The sequence below is a fragment of the Lissotriton helveticus genome, chromosome 12, assembly GCF_964261635.1.
Source record: "Lissotriton helveticus chromosome 12, aLisHel1.1, whole genome shotgun sequence".
NCBI classification, from domain to species: Eukaryota; Metazoa; Chordata; class Amphibia; order Caudata; family Salamandridae; genus Lissotriton; species Lissotriton helveticus.
In genome coordinates, this window is record NC_136073.1 from 169,096,033 (window position 1) to 169,121,473 (window position 25,441).

Here is a 25,441-nt window from a genome sequence, read left to right on the forward strand (position 1 = left end):
ATGAATCCTCCCAAAACACAGAGAGGTCAGAATGTTCCAGGAATGGTGAGCTACTTCCATCAGTGGATTCCCAACTTCCTACAGGGGCAAACCTCTAGAGCCTTACACACAAGTATGTGTCAGATCCACTACCATGGGGCAATGAGTGTGAAAATGCCTTCCTCTAGGTGAGAGAATGTCTTTGTTGCACACTGGCTCTAGGAATGCTAGATTTTGGGAAGCTGTTTATACTATATTGTTCTGAGAGGGAAGTGTCTCCCTGTCAGTACTAACCCAAACTAATGGAAATTCCAAAGGACCAGTGACTTATTTTTCATCCACTCTTGACCCAGTAGCTGCAGCATTATCGGGCTGCCTCAAGTGGTGGCTGCAGTTGGTGCCAGCATTCAGCAATGTGAGGGCATTGTCATGGGATACCCTATTACTGTCACGGTCTCTCACTCCATCCCAATCTTACTTATCCAAACACAATACATGAGTAATAGTCAATTGATCAAATATGAGCAAGTTGTTCTTTCTGCAGAAAACATCACTCTACATAGGTGCACCTGTCTCAACCTTGCCACATTGTTGCCATTACCTGTTGCTAATTGAAATGATGATGGATTTGATCATGACTGCCTCGATGTGACAGAATTGTGTACCACGCCAAAATCTCATATTTGAGATGACTCTCTGGAAGAGTCTGATTTTATGTTGTTTGTAGTTAGTTCTTGCTTGAGAGATGACAGATGCATTTTGAAAGCAGCATATTCAGTTTTCACCTTAGAAGGTGCAGTGGAAGACTCCCGGTTGTTTAATGTAACCTCTGCACATGTGGCATAACTGATTACTCTTTCTAGGGTCTGTTGTGTCTTTGACAATTTAAAAGTCACCATCTACCTTGCTAGCCACTTAAAGGTTGGCATGTTCCACAATTTTGGGTAATTGTGGTCTAGGTTTGGTTCATGACCTCACCTGAGTCCTCCATCTGTAATGGGCATTATGTTATGGTCTTCTTGATGTATTGTAGATGCCTGCTAAAGTAGCTCTACTGAAGTGAGCAGCTCACAAGAGAGAAGACTTGGAAACTGCTCACAATTGCCACATGGATGAAACAGCCACGTATCGTGCAATTGGGACTTGCACCTCCAATGGAAATTATTCAAATGAATCTAAAAGTGACACTTCTATGAGCCTGTCGCTGGCTGCTGCTGATACATGGGAAGAAGTGAAGACTTTGCCGGAAGAAGCACCAGGCAGTGGGCAAGAGATGTGGATGGGTCAGGGCAGGGTGTGCTAAAAACGGGGATAAGGTTTGGGTTTCTGTAGAGGGCCTCCTTGTGTTGCTTGACTCCTTGTTACCCCCTATGGCACGTTATTTCCATGGTGTTATTCATATAGGTCAAGGCGCATATAGGTTACGCACTTACTGGTTTCACCCTATGTTCCGTGTAGTTGTGGCAGAGTTAGGCCACCAGTGTGCTACATGCCAACAGTTTAATGCAAGAAGAAGAACTGTAGTCCTTAAGCCAAAGAGGGAGATCAGGTGGTCTTTTCAACAGTATGCAGCTAGATTTCGTAGAGCTGCCCTTATGCATTGGTATTATTCCCCTTTCATTTACATTTCGGCCTCGGGGAACGGGACCACATGTACCCACTGCCCTTTTTTTTATTGGTTTGGCCTGCTGCACCATCCACAATCAACCTGAGGCAACGGACCTGGAAACCTTCAGAAGCCATACCAGCCACTCAGAGTTCAGGAAATTCCTCAAAACTGACCTTTTAAAATGTGCTTGCCTAAAAGCTCGTCAAATAACATCAGTAGTAACTCAAGACTACCAGACATTTGCCTACCCTATTGGTCTTGAACACCGCAGCACAATTATCAATTTTGACTTTGTTTAGTTTTGTCAGCGAAATTACTGAAAGGAGAAAAGCAGCACTTTACAAAACGTGTTAATAAAAAAGTAATACATAAATAAGTGTGTGTGCAAGTATTTCTGTGTCAATTATTTAAAAATGGTACCATTACATAAAAGAATAATATAGCAAAGCAACACAAAATATCTGGATATCTAAATAAGGTGTGATCAAAGCTAGTGAAGATAGCTGAAAAAAGATAAAGTGCAACGTGCAAAAAATTATTCCTGGTTGGACACAGGGCGAGAATTAAAACTGCTAGCTCACATAGTAGTTTGAGGCTCGGTCAGCAACCACTGGTTTTCTTCGTAATTTAATGGCAGAGAGGGCTATATTGACGAACTATCCAACACGTGCCAAGTCCATGGGGACGCTGGTTGCCATACAAAAGTCAAGGCATCTTTGCAAGTGGAGATCCCACGCTCTAAAAACTTTGGGGCAGATTTACAAGCCACTTGCGCCACTTTTGCGTCTATTTCAACATGGGAAAAGTGACGCAAAATTGGCGCAAGGGGTTTGTAAATCTCCCCCTTAATTTTAATAAAGTATGTAGTGCAGTGAAAAGTTCTGGGCAGCAACACATCAAAGGAAGCATAGACTCTCTTCTGTAATTGCAGAACCTGCAGGTGTACATGGGACACCTGCAGGTGTCCCATGTACTATTGTTGAGCAGTGGAAGTGGAATCCATTTATTGGAAGGACCATTGTTGTGTCTCGTTGTGGAATTCGGAACCTGGTGTCCCTACAAAGAGCTGCCTTTAGACATGATGGCATTTTCATGCCTTCATATGATTTGACTATCCGTGAACCATAAGTGATTGCTTAAACAGTGCTCACATCAACCTTCCTTGAGCGAGACTGGACCTGCTGATTCAGAGTTGATTTTAAACCAGAGTAGGAGACTGTGGCAGAAGATAAGGTCTGCATGCTTACATCTATGCCTTTGGCCGTCCTTCCATGGATTGTCCTGAAGGGCCTTCTTTAAAGCGTCTGGTTTGGCTTGCAGAATTGAGCAGTAATATGTCATGAAAGAGGCCTTACATTGGAACTCCTGGCCAGTCAAGGCAAACTCAAGCCATAGCAATGAACGACGAGTGTATTTAGGAAGGTGAACCGTTCTCCTGAAGGCCGCACACTGCATTTTATCCAGTGAAGGGGGTGACTTCCCTATTTGGGCGTGATGGCCATATGGGAGATTTGGTAATAGTTTGACTCTTGTAATTAAATCTGCTGAAGGGCAATAGATGTGAGTTAAATTTGCATAACTCAAAGATAACTGCTGAATATATCCTAGAGATGTATTTTAGTTGTAAACTTGGCTTGCCGCTGTCTGTAAATGATACGCCTGGAAAGTTGAAATTTGCGAGATTGTTAAATGCCTTAACCTCCATTACAGTTTCAATTTATTCTTACATCTCCCAAGGATCATCACCTTTGTTTTGTCAGCATCAGCCGCCAACTTCTTATTTTCATTATAGATGTTTAGCTCAGTGAGGGTGCACTGCAAGCCCATTTTAGTGTGGTCAAGAATGCAAGTCATCGGCATATTGACTACCTGGCAGCCTGTGTGTTCCAATCCTCGTGGGATTGTGTTTGCCTTTAGGAGTGTGCGACCTATGTCGGTTGTATATAGTTTGAACAACTTAGGGATAAGGCGCACCCAGTGGGTAATTTCTGAAAAAATAAGGGACAGACCTGTCGTCAGGAGGCAACTTGCACCAGCAGATTGCTCCTATATCCATTTCTGCAGCTCAGACACAAACTTCTACTTTGTCAGCAGTCCACACACACTTATGCTCTCATGTTAGTAGAACACACACACCTCCAAACTTTCCTATCAACAGCCCACAAGAACCTGTGCTCTCAAATCAGAAAGCTACATCTGTCTGTACTATCATGTCACCTCACACGCGTGGGCTGACATGTACACAGCCCATAAGCTCCTGAGACCCCATATCAACATTATCTAAGGACCTGTGGTCTGCTATTAGCAGCCTTCGTGGAACTGTTGTAGTATTGACAGCACTCTGCTCCCTGTGCTCTCCAATCAACAGCGCACATGACCCTGTGCTCTTCTATCAGCAGACCCATTGGCCCAGGATCCCACATGACCCTGTGCTCTTCAATCAGCAGCCCCATTGGCCCTATGCTCTGCTCCATGTGCTCTCCAATCAACAGCACACATGACCCTGTGCTCTTCTATCAGCAGACCCATTGGCCCAGGATCCCACATGAAACCCTACTTGCGAGAGGGGGGAAGTGGTCTAATGGCCAGCGCTACTGACTTTGGCGCTGGGGAACTAGGTTTGGGGAACCACCGCCAAGCTCCAGAAGAGACTCCAGCGGATCCAGAACGCCTCAGCCAGACTCATCCTCGACATCCCCCGACGCAGCCACATCTCCGGACATCTGAGAGACCTGCACTGGCTCCCCGTCAACAAGAGAATCACCTTCCGTCTCCTCACCCACGCACACAAAGCCCTACACGATCAAGGCCCGAGCTACCTCAACAACCGCATCAACTTCTACGCTCCCAAACGCCACCTCCGATCAGCCAGTCACGCCCTCGCCGCCGTCCCCCGCATCCGAAGAACGACAACAGGAGGAAGGTCCTTCTCCCACCTGGCCGCCAAGACCTGGAACTCCCTCCCTCCCGACCTGCGCCTGACCCAAGACCACCTCTCCTTCAGGAAGAAGCTCAAGACCTGGCTGTTCGAGCAGTAGCAGCACCCCCCCCCCCCAAGCGCCTTGAGACCCTCTGGGTAAGTAGTGCGCTCTATAAATGTCCTTGATTGATTGATTGATTGATTGGTTTAGCCTCAACATCCTGTCATTCTGGACAAATCACTCAATCTCCCCGTCCCTAGAAAAAGTGAATGTGTCCTTAACTGGTGCTTATGTAAAGTGCTCCAATACCTTTGGGTTGAGTTCGCACTATTAGCACCAGTGCTGACGATAAAGGGGCGGTACTAAGCACCGGAAACCATTGACTCAAATTAAGAACTGGCCGTACACCCTTGGCTGGCAAAATGGTTTGTGGCTCAATTCTCTTTACCTGTCTTAACACGAACCCATGTGTCCGAGTAAAGAGAAATAATTGCTCTAAGCAAGGTAGATGGGTTTCTCAGCCAGCAGGCCTAGACAAGAGTTTGTTTTGATTAACACCATCAAAGGCTGCTGAGTAATCTGGAAAGCATGAGCAAAATGGCGGGGAAAGGGCAAAGAAGCTAAATGCACCAGATAGAACAGAGCAACTATATTATCAGTGGTGGACGACTATTGACTAAATCCTGTTTCATAAAACAGAATTATGCACACACAGCGTGGGCGTTGCATGAGTTAAACAAAAGGGTGATCGCGAAGGTGTAATCTAAAGTAGTAATACCCCTTTATGTACACAAGTATCTGTTAGTAGTATTATTAGATATCTGAAGAGTCCGTAAAGAAGTGAATTTTTATGTTTTCAGGCAACTGACTATTCCCCTTGCTGGATGGCCACTAGTAATTTGTGAGATGTCAACAACAAGGAAGTTATCTCAAGTAACTATAACTCATGCCATAACGTCACTTTAACTCACCCCCTCACAATGCACTGCAAATTAACCTACATATTACATCACTCATGACATCTATTTGTACATCATTGATAATATCACTATACATGGCAGGGGGAGAGTTATAGTTCTTTGAGAGAACTATAACTGGCGAATTTCAGTAGTGTTTAGAGTTCAAAGTGTTACGTTGTTACTGAACATTTCACCTAACTATAACCTCTCTTTCACCTTTGTTTTTTCAATGAATATATATATAACAATCCCTCCCTTGCTGTGAAGAGATCCAGGGTCGGGCTGGTGTACCCAGCCTTGGCTTACGTGATCTGCAGCCCTGATTTGCCCCTCTTTAGAGCTTGCTATGCTGCCTGAATGAAGAGAGACAGCACAGCAAGAGATCTAAATAGATTAAGCTGTATCCCTGGTGTGATGAGAGGGTAGGTTGACACGTGAGCCTCCACAACACGGTGATTAATGTGCACGTTCACCCAAACTTCTCAAAAACCAGGGGGCATATTAGCAAGGCGGGCGATATGAAATTATCGCCGCTATTGCGGCTGTTTTTGGCCGCAAAGCGGCGATAATTTCATCGCCCTATTAGCAAGCTGTCGCTAACATCAGTTAGTGACAGCTTTGAGGCGTATAGCGAGCGGTTTGGGGCCCGTTTTGTATGCCAGCAATATTTATCGCTAATGACATGCAAAGTGGGCTACCCAACCTGTTAGCGACTGAAAGCAGTCGCTAACATCTCTATCACCTATTATCAACGCAGGCGTAGCGATAAAAAAATTTGCGCTAAGCGTGAATATCGTTAAAAATGAACGCCTGCTCAGACCAGTTCTTAACCTGTATATCCAATGGGAGGTGGATATTCAGGTTAAGAGCCTATTGGCGTTAATCCCTAAATATCGCTGGATTTCCAGCGATATTCAAGCATTTCGCCGCTATCGCCGGAAATGTTATCGCACTAGAAATAAGCGTTGCTGATAGCACGTTATCTGTGCAATAAAATCCGGCAATGTACGGCGATAGAAAACATGTCGCTAAGCTTATTTAGCGATAAATAATGCTAGTTGTTGATAATATGCCCCCAGGACTTTTTAGAAAAAAGTATCAGGGCGTTGGGACAGCCCTTGAAAAATCGGGACTGTCTGGGCATATGTGGGATGTCTGGTCATCCTACCTTTTGATTACAGTTTCAACATCAGCTGCAGTCTTTCCAAGGCCTCTCATAAGAAGTCAGGTGTAGATAGTAATATGCTTTTTTATGAAATCCAGTGCAAGTCCTCTGTAAATATATTTATAAATTAGAATTTGCAATTGACTTTAGTTTTGCTTTACTATCCTTTGAATGTGGGTTATTTAGACAGGAGCTGTTGGACGGTGTGGGTTGCTTGACAAACCAAAGTGATTCTCTATGTAGGGTCGTAAGTGGGCATTTCTAAGCTCATCGCTTAAGTAGAGTAGCCGGATTGGCCATATATTCCAAAGGGAATTTCCCTAGGGGGCTGGAGCCATTGAAGGCCGGCATTTGAAGGTCATGACCTTGTCTCTGTCTCTGGCTTCCAGGGTTCATGGCTGCGGGCACCACAGGTAAAATGTGAGAGAGAGAGAGATAAAGAGGGGGAGGGAGAGAGAGAGTTTGAAAACAGACAGGAAAGGGAGCCCAGAGTGGGTTGCATACTGTAGCACAGCCTAGTATTGGTTCCCAGTCTGCCATGTTTAAAGAGAGCTTGTTGTATAGGGTAACATCACAGTGGCGCGGACTGGGATTGGACACATATCTGTGCACTCATGATTGTTTACAGTCATACACTGATTCCGTGCTACAAGGGCGCACCTGTTGCACATGATAACCGGGCCACCCACACACCCCGTCATGCACCCCCAGGGAGATAATGTGCTTGAAAGAAAAGAGTTACACTTACTAAGAACAACGTCATCTATGATGTATTCACACAAAGGACCATAGTACTGCGGGGGGCAGATGCACTTTATGCTGTCCCAGGTACCTCCATTTTGACACTGTAGGCCTGCATGGAAACAGAATGTTAGAATGATCTGTGAGGACCAGCACTGGTGAGAGTGGACTATCTTTTCATGGTCATTCATTGTGCAGAGCCCTGCTTTGATCCTGCCTGTGGAGCAGGGCAGGGGACCTCCCAGGTAAGCAGATCACACTCACCTATGCTCTTACCTCAGGCTTCCACACACACCTGAACCCCCACGTCGGCAGCTGGCACACAGCATCATAGGCCGGCCTGCATATCCATTTCTGCAGCTCAGACACAAACTTCTACTTTGTCAGCAGTCCACACACACTTATGCTCTCATGTTAGTAGAACACACACACCTCCAAACTTTCCTATCAACAGCCCACAAGAACCTGTGCTCTCAAATCAGAAAGCTACATCTGTCTGTACTATCATGTCACCTCACACGCGTGGGATGACATGTACACAGCCCATAAGCTCCTGAGACCCCATATCAACATTATCTAAGGACCTGTGGTCTGCTATTAGCAGCCTTCATGGCACTGTTGTAGTATTGACAGCACTCTGCTCCCTGTGCTCTCCAATCAACAGCGCACATGACCATGTGCTCTTCTATCAGCAGACCCATTGGCCCAGGATCCCACATGACCCTGTGCTCTTCTATCAGCAGACCCATTGGCCCAGGATCCCACATGACCCTGTTCTCTTCTATCAGCAGAACCATTGGCTCTATGCTCTGTTCCCTGTGCTCTCCAGTCAGCACCGCACATGACCCCGTGATCTGTTCCCTCTGCTGTCCTATCAACAGCACATATGACCCTGTGTTCTGCTCCCTGTGTTCTTCTATCAGCAGCCTTTGTGATCCTGTGCTCTCCTATCAGCAGCCTTTATGGTCCTGTGCTCTTCTCCCTGTGCTCTGCTATCAGCAGCCTTGCTCGCCCTATGCTCTACTCCCTGTCCTTCATGTGGGTGTATTGGTCTCGAGCACGCCCCTACATGGCAATCTCTTTCAAGGACTAGCTCACTTCCTGTCACATCATCTTTACTTGTGGTGAGCATAGAACCTTCTAGAAGGACAGGTAATCCTCCCTCACCCCCTGCCTCCATTAGAGACCCTCTGATGCCACATGCTTGGCACCGGTTTTCAGAAATGGGATGCACCTGGAACCAGGTTTGCTGTCACATTTGTGGACACTTTATTTTGACGTGGGCACCTCTTTTGCTTTCATTCTTCCTCTTTGAGGCTGTGTGGAGAAGTGCTCAGGATCCTCACAGGGGAGGAGTTCTGAACATTTCGCACGCTCTTTTCCCTGATAAGCATAATTATATTAACAATTTACAGCAGGTACCTTGAGTAGTAGTAGTAGTAGTAGCAGAAGTCATGCTGGCTGATGTTACTACGGCAGTAGTGCTGCTGTCGGTGGACTTCGTAATGGCACTGCTGTCGGTGGCGTTAACAGCGCTCTCACTGGTGCCAATGGTGGTAGGCTTCGTACTGGCTGTGTTGGCGGTAACGGTAACGGCGCTCTCACTGGTGCCAATGGTGGTGGGCTTCTTACTGGCTGTGTTGGCGGTAACGGTAACAGCGCTCTCACTGGTGCCAATGATGGTGAGCTTCGTACTGGCTGTGTTGGCGGTAACGGTAACAGCGCTCTCACTGGTGCCAGTGGTGGTGGGCTTCGTACTGGCTGTGTTGGCGGTAAAAGTAACAGTGCTCTCACTGGTGCCAATGGTGGTGGGCTTCGTACTGGTCGTGTTGTCAGTAACGGCGCTCTCACTGGTGCCAATGGTAGTGGGCTTCGTACTGACAGTGTTGTCAGTAACGGTAACGGTAACGGCGCTCTCACGGGTGCCAATGGTGGTGGGCTTCGTACTGGGCGTGTTGTCAGTAACGGTAACAGAGCTCTCACTGGTGCTAATGGTGGTGGGCTTCGTACTGGCCGTGTTGTCAGTAACGGTAACGGCGCTCTCACTGGTGCTAATGGTGGTGGGCTTCGTACTGGCTGTGTTGTCAGTAACGGTAACAGAGCTCTCACTGGTGCCGATGGTGGTGGGCTTCATACTGGCTGTGTTGTCAGTAAAAGTAACGACGCTCTCACCGGTGCCAATGGTGGTGGGCTTTGTACTGGCAGTGTTGTCGGTAACGGCACTCTCACTGGTTCCAATGGTGGTGGGCTTCATACTGGTCGTTTTGTCAGTAACGGTAACAGAGCTCTCACTGGTGCCAATGGTAGTGGGCTTCGTACTGGCTGTGTTGTCAGTAACAGTAACAGAACTCTCACTGGTGCCAATGGTGGTGGGCTTCATACTGGCCGTGTTGTCAGTAACGGTATCGGTGCTCTCACTGGTGCTAATAGTGGTGGGCTTCGTACTGGCTGTGTTGTCAGTAACGGTAACGGCACTCTCACTGGTGCCAATGGTGATGGGATTTGTACTGGCAGTGTTGTCAGTAATGGCGCTCTCACTGGTGCTGCTGGTGGTGGGATTTGTACTGGCCGTGTTGTCAGTAATTGCGCTCTCACTGGTGTTGATGGTGGTGGGATTTGTACTAGCAGTGTTGTCAGTAATGGAGCTCTCACTGGTGCTGCTGGTGGTGGGATTTGTACTGGCAGTGTTGTCAGTAATGGCGCTCTCACTGGTGTCGATGGTGGTGGGATTTGTACTGGCAGTGTTGTCAGTAATGGCGCTCTCACTGGTGTCGATGGTGGTGGGATTTGTACTGGCAGTGTTGTCTGTAATGGCGCTCTCACTGGTGTCGATTGTGGTGAGATTTGTACTGGCAGTGTTGTCAGTAATAGCGCTCTCGCTGGTGTTGATGGTGGTGGGATTTGTACTGGCAGTGTTGTCAGTAACGGAGCTCTCACTGGTGCCAAATGTGGTGGGATTTGTACTGGCAGTGTTGTCAGTAATGGCGCTCTCACTGGTACTGCTGGTGGTGGGATTTGTACTGGCAGTGTTGTCAGTAATGGTGCTCTCACTGGTGTCGATGGTGGTGGGATTTGTACTGGCAGTGTTGTCAGTAATGGAGCTCTCACTGGTGCCGCTGGTGGTGGGATTTGTACTGTCAGTGTTGTCAGTAATGGCGCTCTCACTGGTGCTGCTGGTAGTGGAATTCGTACTGGCAGTGTTGTCAGTAATGGCGCTCTCACTGGTGTCGATGGTGGTGGAATTTGTACTGGCAGTGTTGTCAGTAATGGCACTCTCACTGGTGACGATGGTGGTGGGATTTGTACTGGCAGTGTTGTCAGTAATGGCGCTCTCGCTGGTGTCGATGGTGGTGGGATTTGTACTGGCAGTGTTGTCAGTAATAGCGTTCTCGCTGGTGTCGATGGTGGTGGGATTTGAACTGGCAGTGTTGTCAGTAATGACGCTCGTGCTGGTGTCGATGGTGGTGGGATTTGTACTGCCAGTGTTGTCAGTAATAGTGCTCTCGCTGGTGTCGATGGTGGTGGGATTTGTACTGGCAGTGTTGTCAGTAATAGCGCTCTTGCTGGTGTCGATGGTGGTGGGATTTGTACTGGCAGTGTTGTCAGTAATGGCTCTCGTGCTGGTGTCGATGGTGGTGGGATTTGTACTGGCACTGTTGTCAGTAATGGCGCTCTCGCTGGTGTCAATGGTGGTGGGATTTGTACTGGCAGTGTTGTCAGTAATAGCGCTCTCGCTGGTGTCGATGGTGGTGGGATTTGAACTGGCAGTGTTGTCAGTAATGGCGCTCGTGCTGGTGTCGATGGTGGTGGGATTTGTACTGCCAGTTTTGTCAGTAATGGCGCTCTTGCTGGTGTCGATGGTGGTGGGATTTGTACTGGCAGTGTTGTCAGTAATAGCGCTCTTGCTGGTGTCGATGGTGGTGGGATTTGTACTGGCAGTGTTGTCAGTAATGGCTCTCGTGCTGGTGTCGATGGTGGTGGGATTTGTACTGGCAGTGTTGTCAGTAATGGAGCTCTCGCTGGTGTCGATAGTGGTAGAATTTGTACTGGCAGTGTTGTCAGTAATGGCGCTCTCGCTGGTGTCGATGGTGGTCGGATTTGTACTGGCAGTGTTGTCAGTAATGGCGCTCTCACTGGTGTTGATGGTGGTGGGATTTGTACTGGCAGTGTTGTCAGTAATGGCGATATCACTGGTGTCGATGGTGGTGGGATTTGTACTGGCAGTGTTGTCAGTAATGGCGCTCTCATTGGTGTCGATGGTGGTGGGATTTGTACTGGCAGTGTTGTCAGTAATGTCGCTCTCAGTGGTGTCAATGGTGGTGGGCTTCGTAACAGCAGTGCTGTCAGTAACAGGGCCCTCACTGGTGCTGATGGTGGTGGATTTTGTGATAGCAGTGCTGTCAGTAACAGTGCTTTCACTGGTGGTGCTGCTGATGGTGGGGGGCTTTGTGCTGGCACTGTTGGCACTAATGGTGCTTTCACTAATGGCACTGTCTTCAGTAATGGTGCTCTCACTGGTGGGCTCTGTAAAAACACTGTTGTCAGTAACGATGCTCGTACTGGTGTTGCTGATAGCAGTGGTTCTGCCAGTGATGATGGAGGCACCACTGGTATTAGAAGATATAGTGTCAGTTGTGTCGGTCGATGAAACCGTACTGGGAGAGTTGGGGTTTATTACAGCTGAACTGCTCCTTCTCTCTGTGGAGGGGCTGGGTTCACTCCCTGCAGATTCAGTGGACTCAGTTACAGTGGACTGAGTTGTTTGGTCGTCTGTGAGAGTTGAGGTCTCACTCACTGGAAAGTTGGTGGGTTTGCTCCCTGTAGTTGTACTGTCTATAGAGGAAGTGGTACAAATGCAAGGAGTCCCTGTAAGAGTTGTGCCTCGAATCTCCGTTGTTGTAGTGGTCACCCTCTCTGTAGTAGCTGAAGTCTTAATCCCCATGGTTAAAGTTGTCTCGCTGTCTGTGTTGGTTGCACTCTCGGTCTTTGTGGTCGGGCAAATGCATGGACTCTCTGTTAAAAGAGACAAAAAAGAACATGGTTAGTTACATCACTTGAGCAGAGAGGATGGTTTATCCAATCTGCCCCTCCCAAGCCGTGGGGAAGTGTAGGATGGGCCCCTTTAAAATAAATGCATGCTAGTAATACATATATATATATATATTCAGGTGACAGAAAATCTCTTTTAGGGTGCTGTTACTGAGTAAATATTGGCAGGCCTAAAGAACGAAGAGGCAAAATAAGTCCATGGGAGCAGCATGAGTCTGTGCTGTTTGTTGTTTAATTTTATCGAAAAATACTGAGGAGCTTTCTATATTTTACTTAATGACTGTATAGAGTGCACCAGAGTGCTTTTATAGGGAGGGCATGGATAATAAAATCACTGAGGTAATACTTGTTGATGAGAAAGTGCGCCATGGAGCCCCAGTGTAGTGACAATTTTGGAATTTGCCATTGTGGCTCTTTTTATTTTTTTAGCAAAGGATCAAGACAGTGTCTACCAGTCTAGTAAAGACTAGCAGTGGTCTGGGCGTATAACTGACTAGAAGGGTGTCATTTAAAGGTGTGGTTCTGGATTCCCAAGGTTAGTTTATGTCAATGTTTAATTTAAAAAAGAATACGTTATGAGCCCCAAAGTTTTGCTTAGAAACCGATTGCAGGTGCTTTTAAAGGTCATGGTGTTTAATACCCAGGCTGCATAGTCTTGATTCCACATCATGCCTATTTAATACACCGTCTGACACTCCTGGCCTCCTTATCTCACTCTTGCAGATACCTTTTTTAATCCCTTTCCCCCATGTGATGTGTTCCTCATTCTTTCCACTGTTTGTGTTTTCTCTCTCTTGCTTTGGATCAAAATCTGTTAAACATAAAAAAGTGCTGGTCCCCAAAACTAAGTGCCAGTGAGCCCCGTCTTCATGCACTAGCTCAAATTAAGCACTGGTCTACATGGGTCTTAATTTGGTGTAGGCCAGCTAAGATACAGTACACTATAATCAACTGGCCATCCCATTTTGATAATTGCTGAACAGGTGGGTTGGGACCACTTCCCAGTACGTGGGCAGTAGGTGTGAGGCTGTGACATATAATTCTGTGTGAAAAATTCACCTAAAGGTCCCTGCTGTTTAGCCCGGGCTAGAGTCTATTCAAAGATATCACATGGAAGGGGAGAGGAGAGGAAAAGGTAATCCCACCTCAGCCATTGATTGCATTATTCACACATTGATAGGCCTGCTTTCGTCAGACATCGGTTGATAATAACTTGTATTATAGATGTATGGAGCGTTGTCTGCACCCTTGGATATGGTATTTTAATGTGTGGAACAGTAAGATGAGTTTGCACGAGGAGAGGGTCACTTTTCATGTGTGCCACAGTTTTTGTTTGATAATAATGGATATTACATATAAGATAGACCTGAATGTATTACTACATTTAAAAGTAGGGAATGTGTGTAATCAGCAGAAGGCCTAAATAGCTAGCTACCTATTTCAATGGAAATGCTAACAAATGTTTGGTTGAGCGCTGTATTTTCTCTTTTGAAACTCCAGGCCAGATTTAGCAACTTTTCAGGCAATGCAAAGGAGCGAGGGAAAGTCCTTCATTGTGTTTTGTGAAACAGAGAGAGAACAAATGTGCCATATCTACTAAGAAATGGTGCACATCTGTGCCCTCCTAGTGCTGGCACACTGTGTGCTACCTAGCACCAATGCAGGCATGCTTTCATGGTCCAAGTGTGCCTGTGTTACGGGCAGTATTGTTTACCTTCCTGCACAAAAACAATTCTAAGACCCGTATTCCTCTTTTTATGTGAGCTGCAGAATGCAGCACATATGGAGAGAGGTAATAATGAGGAGAAATAAATATATTTCTCCTTGTTACCGTTCTCTGTGCCAGGCGCACACTTTGGCTCAATTTGCGGCTTACTACCTCTACTAAATCTGGGATTGTGTGAGATCCTGTGATTGGATGTACAGGAGCCCCCGTGCTCAACCCATGGAAAGCCTACTACAACGAAATGCGGTGCAGCACAAGCCACTGCGTTGTATTACATTTCTTTACAAAGCCACACAAGGCTTTGTAAATTCAATTCAAGGACCTGTGCTGCCGTGCAACAAAATGCGGCATGCAAGGACAATGCAGTGCCTTCGTAAGTCTGGCCCTCTTTCATTTCTGTTTAGAAACTCCAGGCCAGATAGTACTAAGATTTTAGGCTGCGCAACACAGAAAGAAAACTTGCTGCACTGCGTTGTGTAAAACAGAGAGAGCAGAAATGTGTCATATCTGCAAAGATATGGTGCACTTCTGTTCCCTCCTAGCATTGGTGCACTGCGTGCTGCCTAGCACCAATTCAGGCACTTCTGCATCATGATGCAAGGGTGCCTGCATTACAAGCAGGGTTGATTTTGTGCAGGAAGGTGTGCTTTACTTCACAAAAACAATCCTTAGAGGCTTGTTCCTCTTCCTATGTGTTGTGCAGACGTCAGCACATTTGGAACAAGCATTTGCAATGCAATAGGTCTCGCATTAGGAAAGTTTGAGCTATTGGTCTTGTAAATTACAATTTTTTTATTTATGTGTTGGTTTTGAAAATAGCGAAATTAATAGCCTTGTCATTTACAATGCCAATACGTTTATCTTTTGCAAATGTGACACCTATAGCATTTGTAATGCAACATGTTTTGTATTTACGTGACTTAGATGTATTGATATTACAAATAACAATGGCTTTTAATTTTTTTAAATAATTAATACTTAAATAAAAGTTGTAATTTATAATGGCAATAGCTTAAACTTTTGTAAATAACTTTTGTGAAGATTATGTTCAGTGTATTTTATTGTGATGAAAATCCAAGAACAGAAGTGAAATAATAACATCTTTTTGTGACATTTGTAATAAAGCTTGAAACATTGAGAGAAAATATTTGAACCAGTTATTGTTGAATGGTTGCACAGATTGATACTGTGGTGGCGCTGAGTGATGTGGTGGCGACGAGTGATGCTGAGGTGCCCCTGAATGATGCTGAGGTGCCCCTGAGTGATGCTGTGGTACCCCTGAGTGATGCTGTGGTGGTACGATAGATAGCTAGAGGGAGGGCGAAAGATAGCTAGAGTGAGGGCGATAGATAGATAGAGTGAGGGCGAAAGATAGATAGAGTGAGGGCGAAAGATAGATAGATAGAGAGAGGGCGAAAGATAGATAGCTAGAGGGAGGGTAAGAGATAGCTAGAGGGAGGGCGAAAGATAGATAGAGTGAGGGCGATAGATAGCTAGAGTGAGGGCGATAGATAGCTAGAGGGAGGGCGAAAGATAGCTAGAGGGAGGGCGAAAGATAGCTAGAGGGAGGGCGATTGATAGCTAGAGTGAGGGCGATAGATAGCTAGAGTGAGGGCGAAAGATAGCTAGAGTGAGGGCGATAGATAGATAGAGTGAGGGCAAAAAATAGATAGATAGAGTGAGGGCAAAAGATAGATAGATAGAGTGAGGGTCTCTAGCACCTGCCCTGACCCACCTACCCCTCAACACAAATTGCTTAACTCACTTGTCTATTGTGCCTATTCTGTAATCTTTTACTTCAACCCAGGAAGATGTATGCCTCCAAGTTAACTGCAGGTAGGGTATTTGATGGATCCAAATCAACAAGCAAGCAATGCTAGAATACTGGGCTTATACTTAACAATTGATTTCAAATGTGTTAATTCAATTGGATCAACTGAAGTGAAAAAGGACTAAATCTCCTCGAATGCTTAAAGATGTTAAACAGATACCCAATATTGTAGCACTGCTTCCTTGGTGACATGGAGTTATGCGTTAACATTACCAGCAAGACAGAGAAAATTTGGTGCACCCGATTAACCCGATACTTATGTGCAACCTTCTCAACAGCCCGAAAGAACACACGGCTGACAAGTAAAAACTGGTTTTAGGTATACCGCATTCATCTTGGAGCTAAACGGAAAAACCAGCACAGGTAAACATTTCCACAATATAAAGAAAAAAAGTCCCCCCATCCACGGAATATGATGCAAATATCAGTAAGACTGCCCCTGTGCTGTTGTGCTTCACACAAGATATTTGTATTCACAATGTTCATCACCCAAATGAACTGAACATTCTTTCTGTCAACCGGACAAGGAAAAAGACTGGATAGGCATTTCCAGGAAGATGATGCAACCTTCAGATCAGGGAGACATCCTAGAAGAGCATGCTTAAATGTCTGACAATCTTACTGGTCTTACATCTTTATCAAAAATGGCTTAGCAAACGAGGGTTATCAAACTGTCTCTGGGTGTCATTCGCTAGAAAGATGGGTGCAAACATTGCATCTGTAAATTGGTGTCTTGAGTAAAATCGGATAGAGGAAGTTCAAATGCCCCATACAAACACTGTGAATAGAAGTGTCTAGTACATCTCAAATACTTTTCACATGTGTGCTTTAACATTGACTATTTGCCATACATTTCCCAGAAATCTAGAGATAGAAATCCCTGCAACACTGTGTGAAATTCTTTGCAGTATTAACCAACGTCCCTGTTAAATGCACATTAAAAGCTACATTTTCTACCAATCTCTCTAATTTCTCAAACAATTCTTGGGACAGGACATAGCAAAGTGCTTTCTGTACTTAAATATATTATCCTCTCATACCATCTATTTCCCGAAAAAACTGATGGGCAGACTTCTTCTACATGATGCCTTATAAATGGGAACTATGCTCTCATAAATACTGACAATAGGCCTAAACCCAATTACATTGCGCATCTATCATCCCATATAATTCATGGAACACACTCCCTGACAGCACCATAACAGTAAGAGCAGTAACATGCAGAGCTACACCACATAAATTATTTAGCCTGGACATGGCCCACTGACTGACTCTTTCCCTAAGTGGCAGGAGTGATGCTTTGGTAGGATTGCCACTTGTATACAAATTAAATATGCACTCCAATCCTTGGTCTCCAATAACCAACATGATGGTGTCCTCTAGGCGTTGACACCATCATGGTGTTCTCCATAGATCCCTTCCTCCCTTAGTACATTGCTCTCAAAGGCCATCATTGGCTCAGATCCGCCTATAATGCAAAAAAGCTACAAGACAAACACTTGCTCCTTTTTTAGTACAGATAAATAGATATAAGATTGAATGACATCAGAATAGAGCTATGACAAGTGTACTACCTCAATCCACTTCAACTTACCACCATACAGAAAATGGAGGAGCAGAGTACTAAAATTGGCATGCTATAGAAACATCTAACAAACCGTGCAGGAGAATGGGTGACTCCAATTTAAACCAAGACTGCAGGTAGTACAACATATATAGTTTGATCTTCAAATATCACCCCACCATGCTGATCACAAGGAAGAATGACGGTCTGACAGTAACTCTAGGCACATTTTTGACACACTCTTTTCTCGCCAACACACATGTACAGCCTCATAACGTTTTAAGTGGTCCACCTTAATGCTGCAACCAATACAGAAACAAGGCTGGAATATCCTTTATAATAACTATATGTACCACAGAGGTTCATGCACAGCCAATTCTGCCACCATATCTTAAACGTAAATCGTGGATCTATCCCTCCCAACGCTTTCCATGCTCCACACTTGTAAGAACTGCGTCCCCCAACACAATTACTACACTACGCTATCTGTGTGAGTGGTACCAGCCAGGACAGCATCAGGGGTGAGACTAATGCATTTGACTGATTTTGTCCGCATCACTGTACTAAAATGCATTAGTCAGGCATATTATAGCACACTTGGACTAACCCCACGAGGCATGCAGGCGCTCTACAAGGAGCTACAGTGAGCTGCGCTGACAGTGATCATACTGCCATATCTTCACACATCATCAATCATAAACTCTGCTAGGCGTATGCGGAATCATCATCACTCATAATCAAGCCAAGTCCGGCTCTGAATATACCATGTTTCTTGTCAGCACAGCAAGTTCATGATCATTAACATTATACAATTTGAACCCAGCAGTGCCCCAAGCTGGATCAGGGTGTAGATCGTTGCTGATTTCTGTGTTCCAGCAAGGCGCCTGGCCACTGCGACCACGCAGTGACTGACTGGCCCCCAGAGCAGCAACTTTGTTTATCATCCACTCTTCTTCAGGTCGACGGACTTAGAGCAGTTGTACACTGAGACCTGAGACACCTCTGTCTGCCTATGTGCGCAAGACACCGCCAGCAGTGAGCATCATACCTTCTTCAACTAAATACTAGTGCATGCACAACCATATGTTTGTGTGTTTTGATATAAACAAGGTGTTCCGTGCTTCAGGGAGTCACTCACTGAACCCGAGTGAATCAAATATGAATTGACTGTGTCAGCAGTACGGCCCTGTGTACTCAAGTCTCCACAAAGAGCTTGCAGACTGCATGCTCTTAAAGCTACATACTGTTTTCTAACTAAACGAGTCCATGTGATAGGCCGTTAGGCACATTAGTGTAACTCAATTGCCCTTCTCCTAGTTTATAAATATCATAACGCCATCAAAACATTACAGACAGGAAAAGATTGCCATGATTAATTTTGCTACAGAACAAACAAGTACCTGGAAATCGCTTGAGTTCCTGGCAAGCCACCGGCCCGATATGGCGCGAAATCCGGAAGTCCGGCAGCGTCATGCTTGCTGTGGGGCGGGACTTCCGCCATAAGCTCGTGCACGAAGTGACTTTCCGAGATGGAAGTGGTGACGCGGGGCTCCCATGCCGGAGGGGGAGCCCGGCGGTTGCGGCAGAAAAGTGGTGAGCCACGTCAATGGTGGCGGAGGAGATGACACCCGGTGAGTGGGACTTGGTGCCTTGGGGGCTTGTGCACAGGCTCGGGCGACTGGTGCGTGTGTGCGCGGCCAGGGCGGCTGGTGCGTGTGTGGGCAGCTGGTGCGTGTGTGCGGGGCTGGGGGTGGCTGGTGCGTGTGTGGGCAGCTGGTGCGTGTGTGGGGGCTGGGGGCGGCTGGTGCGTGTGTGGGCAGCTGGTGCGTGTGTGCGTGGCTGGGGGTGGCTGGTGCGTGTATGGGCAGCTGGTGTGCGCACGCGCGACTGAGAGGCATGGCTCACTACCTGAAATGTGCACGGCTCGGGAGGCGGGGCTGGGCATGCGCGTCCACGAGGTGCAATCGGCGCTCGTGCCCCGGTCTGTGGTCCCTTCAGAGCTAACTAGGCAGCAATAGGTCTTTCGCTGACGCGAGACCTAAAAAGGAAATTATTAATCCAAATAAAGATATTTCTCCTTGTTATGCCTCGCTATGGTAGGCACCCCATTTTGGCTCAATTCCAGACTTCTTGCCTTAGCAAATATCTGATTTCTTCAGATTTCATGGGTTGATGCACGGGAGCTCCCACACTCCACCCAATGAAATGCCCACCACAACAAAATGCAATGCAGAATGAGCTGCTGTGAGGCATTACATTTCTTTAAAAAGTCACACAAGATTTTGTGACTCCCATTTTAGAACTTGTGCTGCAACAACATGCGGTATGCAAGGACAATGCAAGCCCTTAGTATATCTGGTCCCCTCTGTTTCTTGACATTATTCAAACGAAGCGCACAGTGAAGGAACACATTATACTTCTCTACTAAACATTGTGCAACTGTAGCTGCATGGAAAGATGGCCTTGCAGAGTTCTGTCTCGGAAGGAAAAAAGTTGCATTAGCTTCTGCAGCTTTTAGATACTTCTGTATACAGTCATTGCTTGCACATTTTTATGCGCAGCAGGAGCCGAGCATAAGTGACCCCTCCTTGCTCATTGAGACATCCTTAAAGACAAAGGAATAAAAGGTACTGGTGCAGAGACTGGGTTAGACAAACAGTCCACTTGCAGAGGAGAGATGCTAAATGACTGAGCTTCAACTGCCCACACAATAATATCATAAGGTACACAGGGAAGCTATGCATGGTCTGATACAATACAAGTTTAGTGAGATAAGACACAGGACACATTGTTAAATGGCTTCCAGCATTCTAGACACTCTGACTAGAGAATAGACGAATAGCTTAGTGATTTGTGATGAAATATGACTGAGGTGTAGCTACCATTTGCTCTAACTTGAATATTAGCTGCTGAGTTTATAATAGCTGTACACTTGAGCAGATGTCATCAACACAAATCAAACCAGAGACTAAAATAAAAATCACAGAAAGTGCCTTGGGGTCAGCCCCCTTCAACCATTGCTTGATCTATGTGCCCTCCACAATTTGGATCTGCCCACAGCATTTCATAGGTGTTTACATGTTCGCATTACAATTAACATGGATGATAGGCAAACAGAGTCCCTGAGAGGGATCTTGCAGAAACATCCATGATTATGTCATAACGCGACTTCCAGGTTCAAGTTTTGTGCTTGTATTGGAGTGAAAGGATAAATAGCTGTTTAATATTTATAACAAAGGCAGTGACTTGGTATGAATGACTGATAACATCTACTTATATTAAATTGTCTTCAGCAGCTACATTGAGACAGACAGGAGGATATGCACTAAGAATAATGATAATAACTATGACCTTGATTAAGCAAAGTGGAATATTTATTTAACCCATGGAAAGAATGCAAAAGTAAATAAACTAGGAAAAGTGAGTATGCAAATATATATGTTAAAATCAAGCAGTCACTATAGTCGGAGTTCTCAAAAGCCAGTCAAGTTGTTTTCCTTTGTTCTGTATGATTAAAAAAAAAAGACATTCAAGTAGTATGTTCTGTTCATAATTCTATAAATTCCCAAATTGAGGGAACAGAGGTGTTTGTTTTAATTGGGGATTTCAATGAGATCTCTGGTCATTGCTAAGGTACTGCAACGTGCTTCAGCAAGGACTTGTGTCCAACTTTTTTAAACTTTCAACAGTTTCAAACAGATGAAGTGTATTTTTTAACATGTAGAATAAACTCATTTATTAATTCATTAAGGGTTTCGTGGTGTTTCTATTAACTAGGGATGCCTACTGTAGCCTGTTACTGCAAGCACTTGTGTGTGACGCAATAAGGACATCCAGACATTACTTACAGCGATGCACCTTTGTGAAAGGTTTGCACATGTCTGAAATACTCCCATTTCTCAACTCTAAAACAAAAATCCTCCTCCTCGATGAGATTATCCATGAAGTGAACAAAGGTGAGCTCAGTGCTCCATGTATGAACCAAGATGTTTTCTTTCTCATAAGAGAGCTGCAAGTGTGAGATTTAGGCCAAGAGTCACAAAGGTTTAGCTTTGGGTTAGCTAACCCAATGCTAAAACTATTTGGAGATTAACAAACCAACACTAATTGGTATTAACATTAGTTTGTACAGAAAAGTAACTCAAAGCAGCATGAAACGCCGCTCTGCATTACTTAGCGTTAAGGAGACTGGAAGGGCGAGATTTTGATCGATACCTTATCACTATAGATCTAAACCCCGATCTGGTCGACTGAACCTTTGTTGCCTGTCATTGAAGGAAGAAAGTGCCTCTCTTACCAAGTTAGTTCACCCAATAAAGGACTCCGCTCCAAAAGATCACAAACAACTTCTAGCTTTCAAAAGTTTATTGTAAGGTTAGGATAAGCTGCAAATACAGGCATCTCAGAATGAGATTCACGAGATACACAGGTCCAACTACATACATGTGCTCTCTGAAAGCCCTCAGACGAGCAACGGAAATTACCAGCACAAGTTCTAAGAATAATAAAGCTATCAGCATTGACGCATATTGAGATCTCTCCTTCATTTAAGTTGGAGGAAAACACACAGGTTAGGCTGTCCCTACCCTGCTCTAGATGGTATCCCTACTTAACCAAGTCTCAACCTAACAAAAGGTGTCAGCAGTGAATGACCCCCAAGGGAAGTCACTCACTCTTAGTCTCTTGGTGAAAACCTATAGTACTCCAGTCATGACCCCTCTCTGCCTACCCATCCGCTCTCTAAAGGGTCCTCAGGCATCTGCTCTAACTCCACCCAGGGGTGCTGTCCCTAATACAAAACAGTCAACAACATTTGAGACGCCCCTCGTGAGACGCCCCTCACGTGGTGTAGCTTCTGGCTTTTTCCATGCTGCTTTGTATTGGGCCTCATACGTTGGAGTTGACCTTGCTTCTCAGACTCTTCTCCGGCCCGCTGATACCCCTTAAAACATTCCGGAACCCTCCTCCATGTCTGGGCCGTCTACTGAACAGACCTCTATTCATATTATTTATAATCGGATCCTCCCTTCTCTCTTGCAGACAGACATCTGCAGCCAAGAACCCAACTCTCATAGACTTCCAAAAAGGTTCGCAACATTTCTCGGCCCAGACATGTACGTGTAAATCAATGTTAAAACATTTCAGGCCTACAACATTTCTCATAATGATTATAGCATTCAACTTCTTCATTAATTAAAGCATGTTAATACTCTTATTCTATTATTCAGTAAACACATCTATAAATCATGGCCCATTAATGCAATGACCAAAACATTAGTTCAATCTATGTCGTGAAAAGAAACACCTTCTAGCTCTGGCCCTGAGGCCTACCACATTCTGCGTTTAACCACATGCCATCTTACATTTTAACAGCTACACGACATGGATTCAAGAATAATCACATCTAATAAAATCATATAGTGTCACACATTTCTGTATTAGTTCCACTTCTACTTAAATCTCTACATTAGCTATACATTCAGAATATAATTGCAGATACTACTAGCACTCATGGCATTTCTCCTCATGATTTGTGCTCACTACGGGTAAGTGTGATGCACTCATACATTTAGGTCAGTTTGCGCTCTCTCAGTTCCCCCCTTTGATGACCTCTCGGGGTCATCACTAACATTTAAACTGCAGTTATTGCTAGCATAACTTGTCTCTGCGTTTCCAGAGCCCTCAGACTCCTGTACTGATTATCTTGTATGGCAGCCAATCTCTGCAGCTGCTCTCTTTGGGCCCTTTCTGACCTTCTTGCTCTGTACCATTTGAATACCCTCACCAATCCCCACAATATGATCCCACAGATCAATATTATGATGATAGGTTTTAGTATATACCACACAAAGCTTTTGCCTAAGGTGGAGATCCACCCTCCAACTTCACTCATTCCGTGGCCCACCTTTTCCCAGACATTTTCTCTACTCAAGTCTTCGATCTCCTTGTGAATATCAGTTATGTTCCTAATAACTTTCTCAAGGGGCTTTGAATTGTCTGGAATGTAAGTACAACATTCCTGGACCTTCAAAGCCTTACAGACTCCGCCCTCTTTTGCTAGTAGGACATCTAACGCAAGACGGTTCTGAAGAACCATAGCCCTTATCGATTGCATCTCTCCTTCTACCAGCATTAAGGACTGAGCAGTGCTGGCAGACAACCTGTCGACGACTGTTGCCAGTCGTCTAATTTTAACATCATTAAGGATTAGTCCCAAAAGAGGGAACATAGCTCCAAAGACATCTCCAACCATTTCTGCATCTCCTATATCTCTCCTTCCCCTCGATGATGTCTTGCCCTCGATGATCTCTAAGTCTTGTGCATGATATATTTTGGGGAAACCAATTGCTAGGTAACATGATCCATACCAGTTGTCAGGTAGTCTCACGTAGGCATTTCTTCCACATACAAAATACACATTTGGAATCACTTGCATTCCCTTCAGGAAATCTTTGGTATAGTACTCTATATTGAAAGCATGTTCACAGCTGACTTCTCCCACGTATACATTTTCGTAATACGTTTTGGCTCGGTGAAGACATAGCTTTCCTTTCTGCGTCTTATCTAAAGCTATTGGACCACTACTACCCTTTCTCTTGTGTGCCTTCTCTTCCTCGGTCCAATCTGTTTTCCATTGTCCTGATTTTTTCAAAATCTTTTGTCTCCTGTAACGATCATCCACCTGCCCTATGAACTTCTTCTCGACTTCTGACACTTTGCATGTCAGGTTATTTCTACGGGCATGTGAAGTATCTAAGGTAATCCAAGGAATGAAGAACTTGGCCAATCTGTCTTCACTCTTCCAGTAGTCCCATTTGTTCATCTGCTTATAATTTGGGACTTCTGGCAACACTGAATCATAGTTGGAGAAATAGTATTCAAAACTATCTCTCCCATAAAATATACTAAGCAATAAGCTACATGTAATGCCATATGTCAGCGGGAGGTGATGATATCTAATGCCTTCATCTACAGACGCCGGCAACTGCATGCAGACGTAACAGTCCTTAACCTCCATGGCATCCACGTATTCATATAAGAGTTTAGCATAAGCATTTGACCTAAAGTCTCCTTGGGACTCATCTACGTGTAACCTGCGGGCTTCTGCAGCTAATAACGCTTTCTCTTGAGTGTTTTCCCTTTTCTCACCAGCAACAGTGGGTGTAAGCGTTTCTACAGATTTCACATCAGTTACCTTCGCCTCTTCCTCATGTCCCTTTACATAAGAAATTGTTACCACTAAAGCTATTAATATTATCACTCCTACTATTAGTGTACCTATTATACATTTAGCTCTGCGGTTCTGGGTGCCGGCTTCCATTTCGTCAGACAATATAGCTCTCTCTTATCTTGGCACAAAGTTCCTTTCTTCTCGTTCCTTTACAGTCTCTTTTTACTCCTTTTGTCTTTAGAATCCACACAACTGGAAGCTGACAACCTTCTTCGCAAAGGTCCTTTAACAGTTCAATACAGACAACCCTAGCCCTTCTCCATCAACTCAAGGGAAGTTCCCTAATATTCTCTGCCTCCTGGGCGCTAGGTAATCTTCTTTTTCTGCTCGCTTTATTTACAAAGTCCTTTAAGCATCTACTATCAGGTTTGTGCCTGCAGCTTCGATAGCAAAGTTCAGTATTTCCAAACGAAGATTGTGCTCTTCATGGGCTGTTATCGTTGTACCAAAGTCGGGGAATTGCAATTCTGAGAGAAACATGTGTTTTAACTTGCTGAGGCGGGGAGGTCTGGGGAGCATGAATGTTAGTGACCCTTCTTGTTCGACTCCGGGTACCAACAGTCGTATTTCCACGGTGACGATGGGCTCAGAACTGGACACCACCACCGCTCGAATCCTCCCTGTCTCCTGTTTCAAAGACATTTGTCGCCAGATATGTCCACTCAG

At 45.1% G+C, this 25,441-nt stretch overlaps 1 protein-coding gene across 1 annotated transcript in view; it reads right to left on the minus strand.

Moving 5' to 3' along the window:
- LOC144797994 (uncharacterized) overlaps nt 1–25,441 on the minus strand; it is a 106,767-nt gene that overhangs the window by 59,944 nt on the left and 21,382 nt on the right. Inside the window, exons 2-4 of the mRNA XM_078668790.1 lie at nt 11,595–12,387; nt 8,797–11,114; nt 7,382–7,630 (exon numbers count right to left, since the gene is read on the minus strand). Of these exons, the coding sequence (XP_078524916.1) occupies nt 7,382–7,630; nt 8,797–11,114; nt 11,595–12,387 (3,360 nt within the window). The remainder of the gene's footprint in view (nt 1–7,381; nt 7,631–8,796; nt 11,115–11,594; nt 12,388–25,441) is intronic.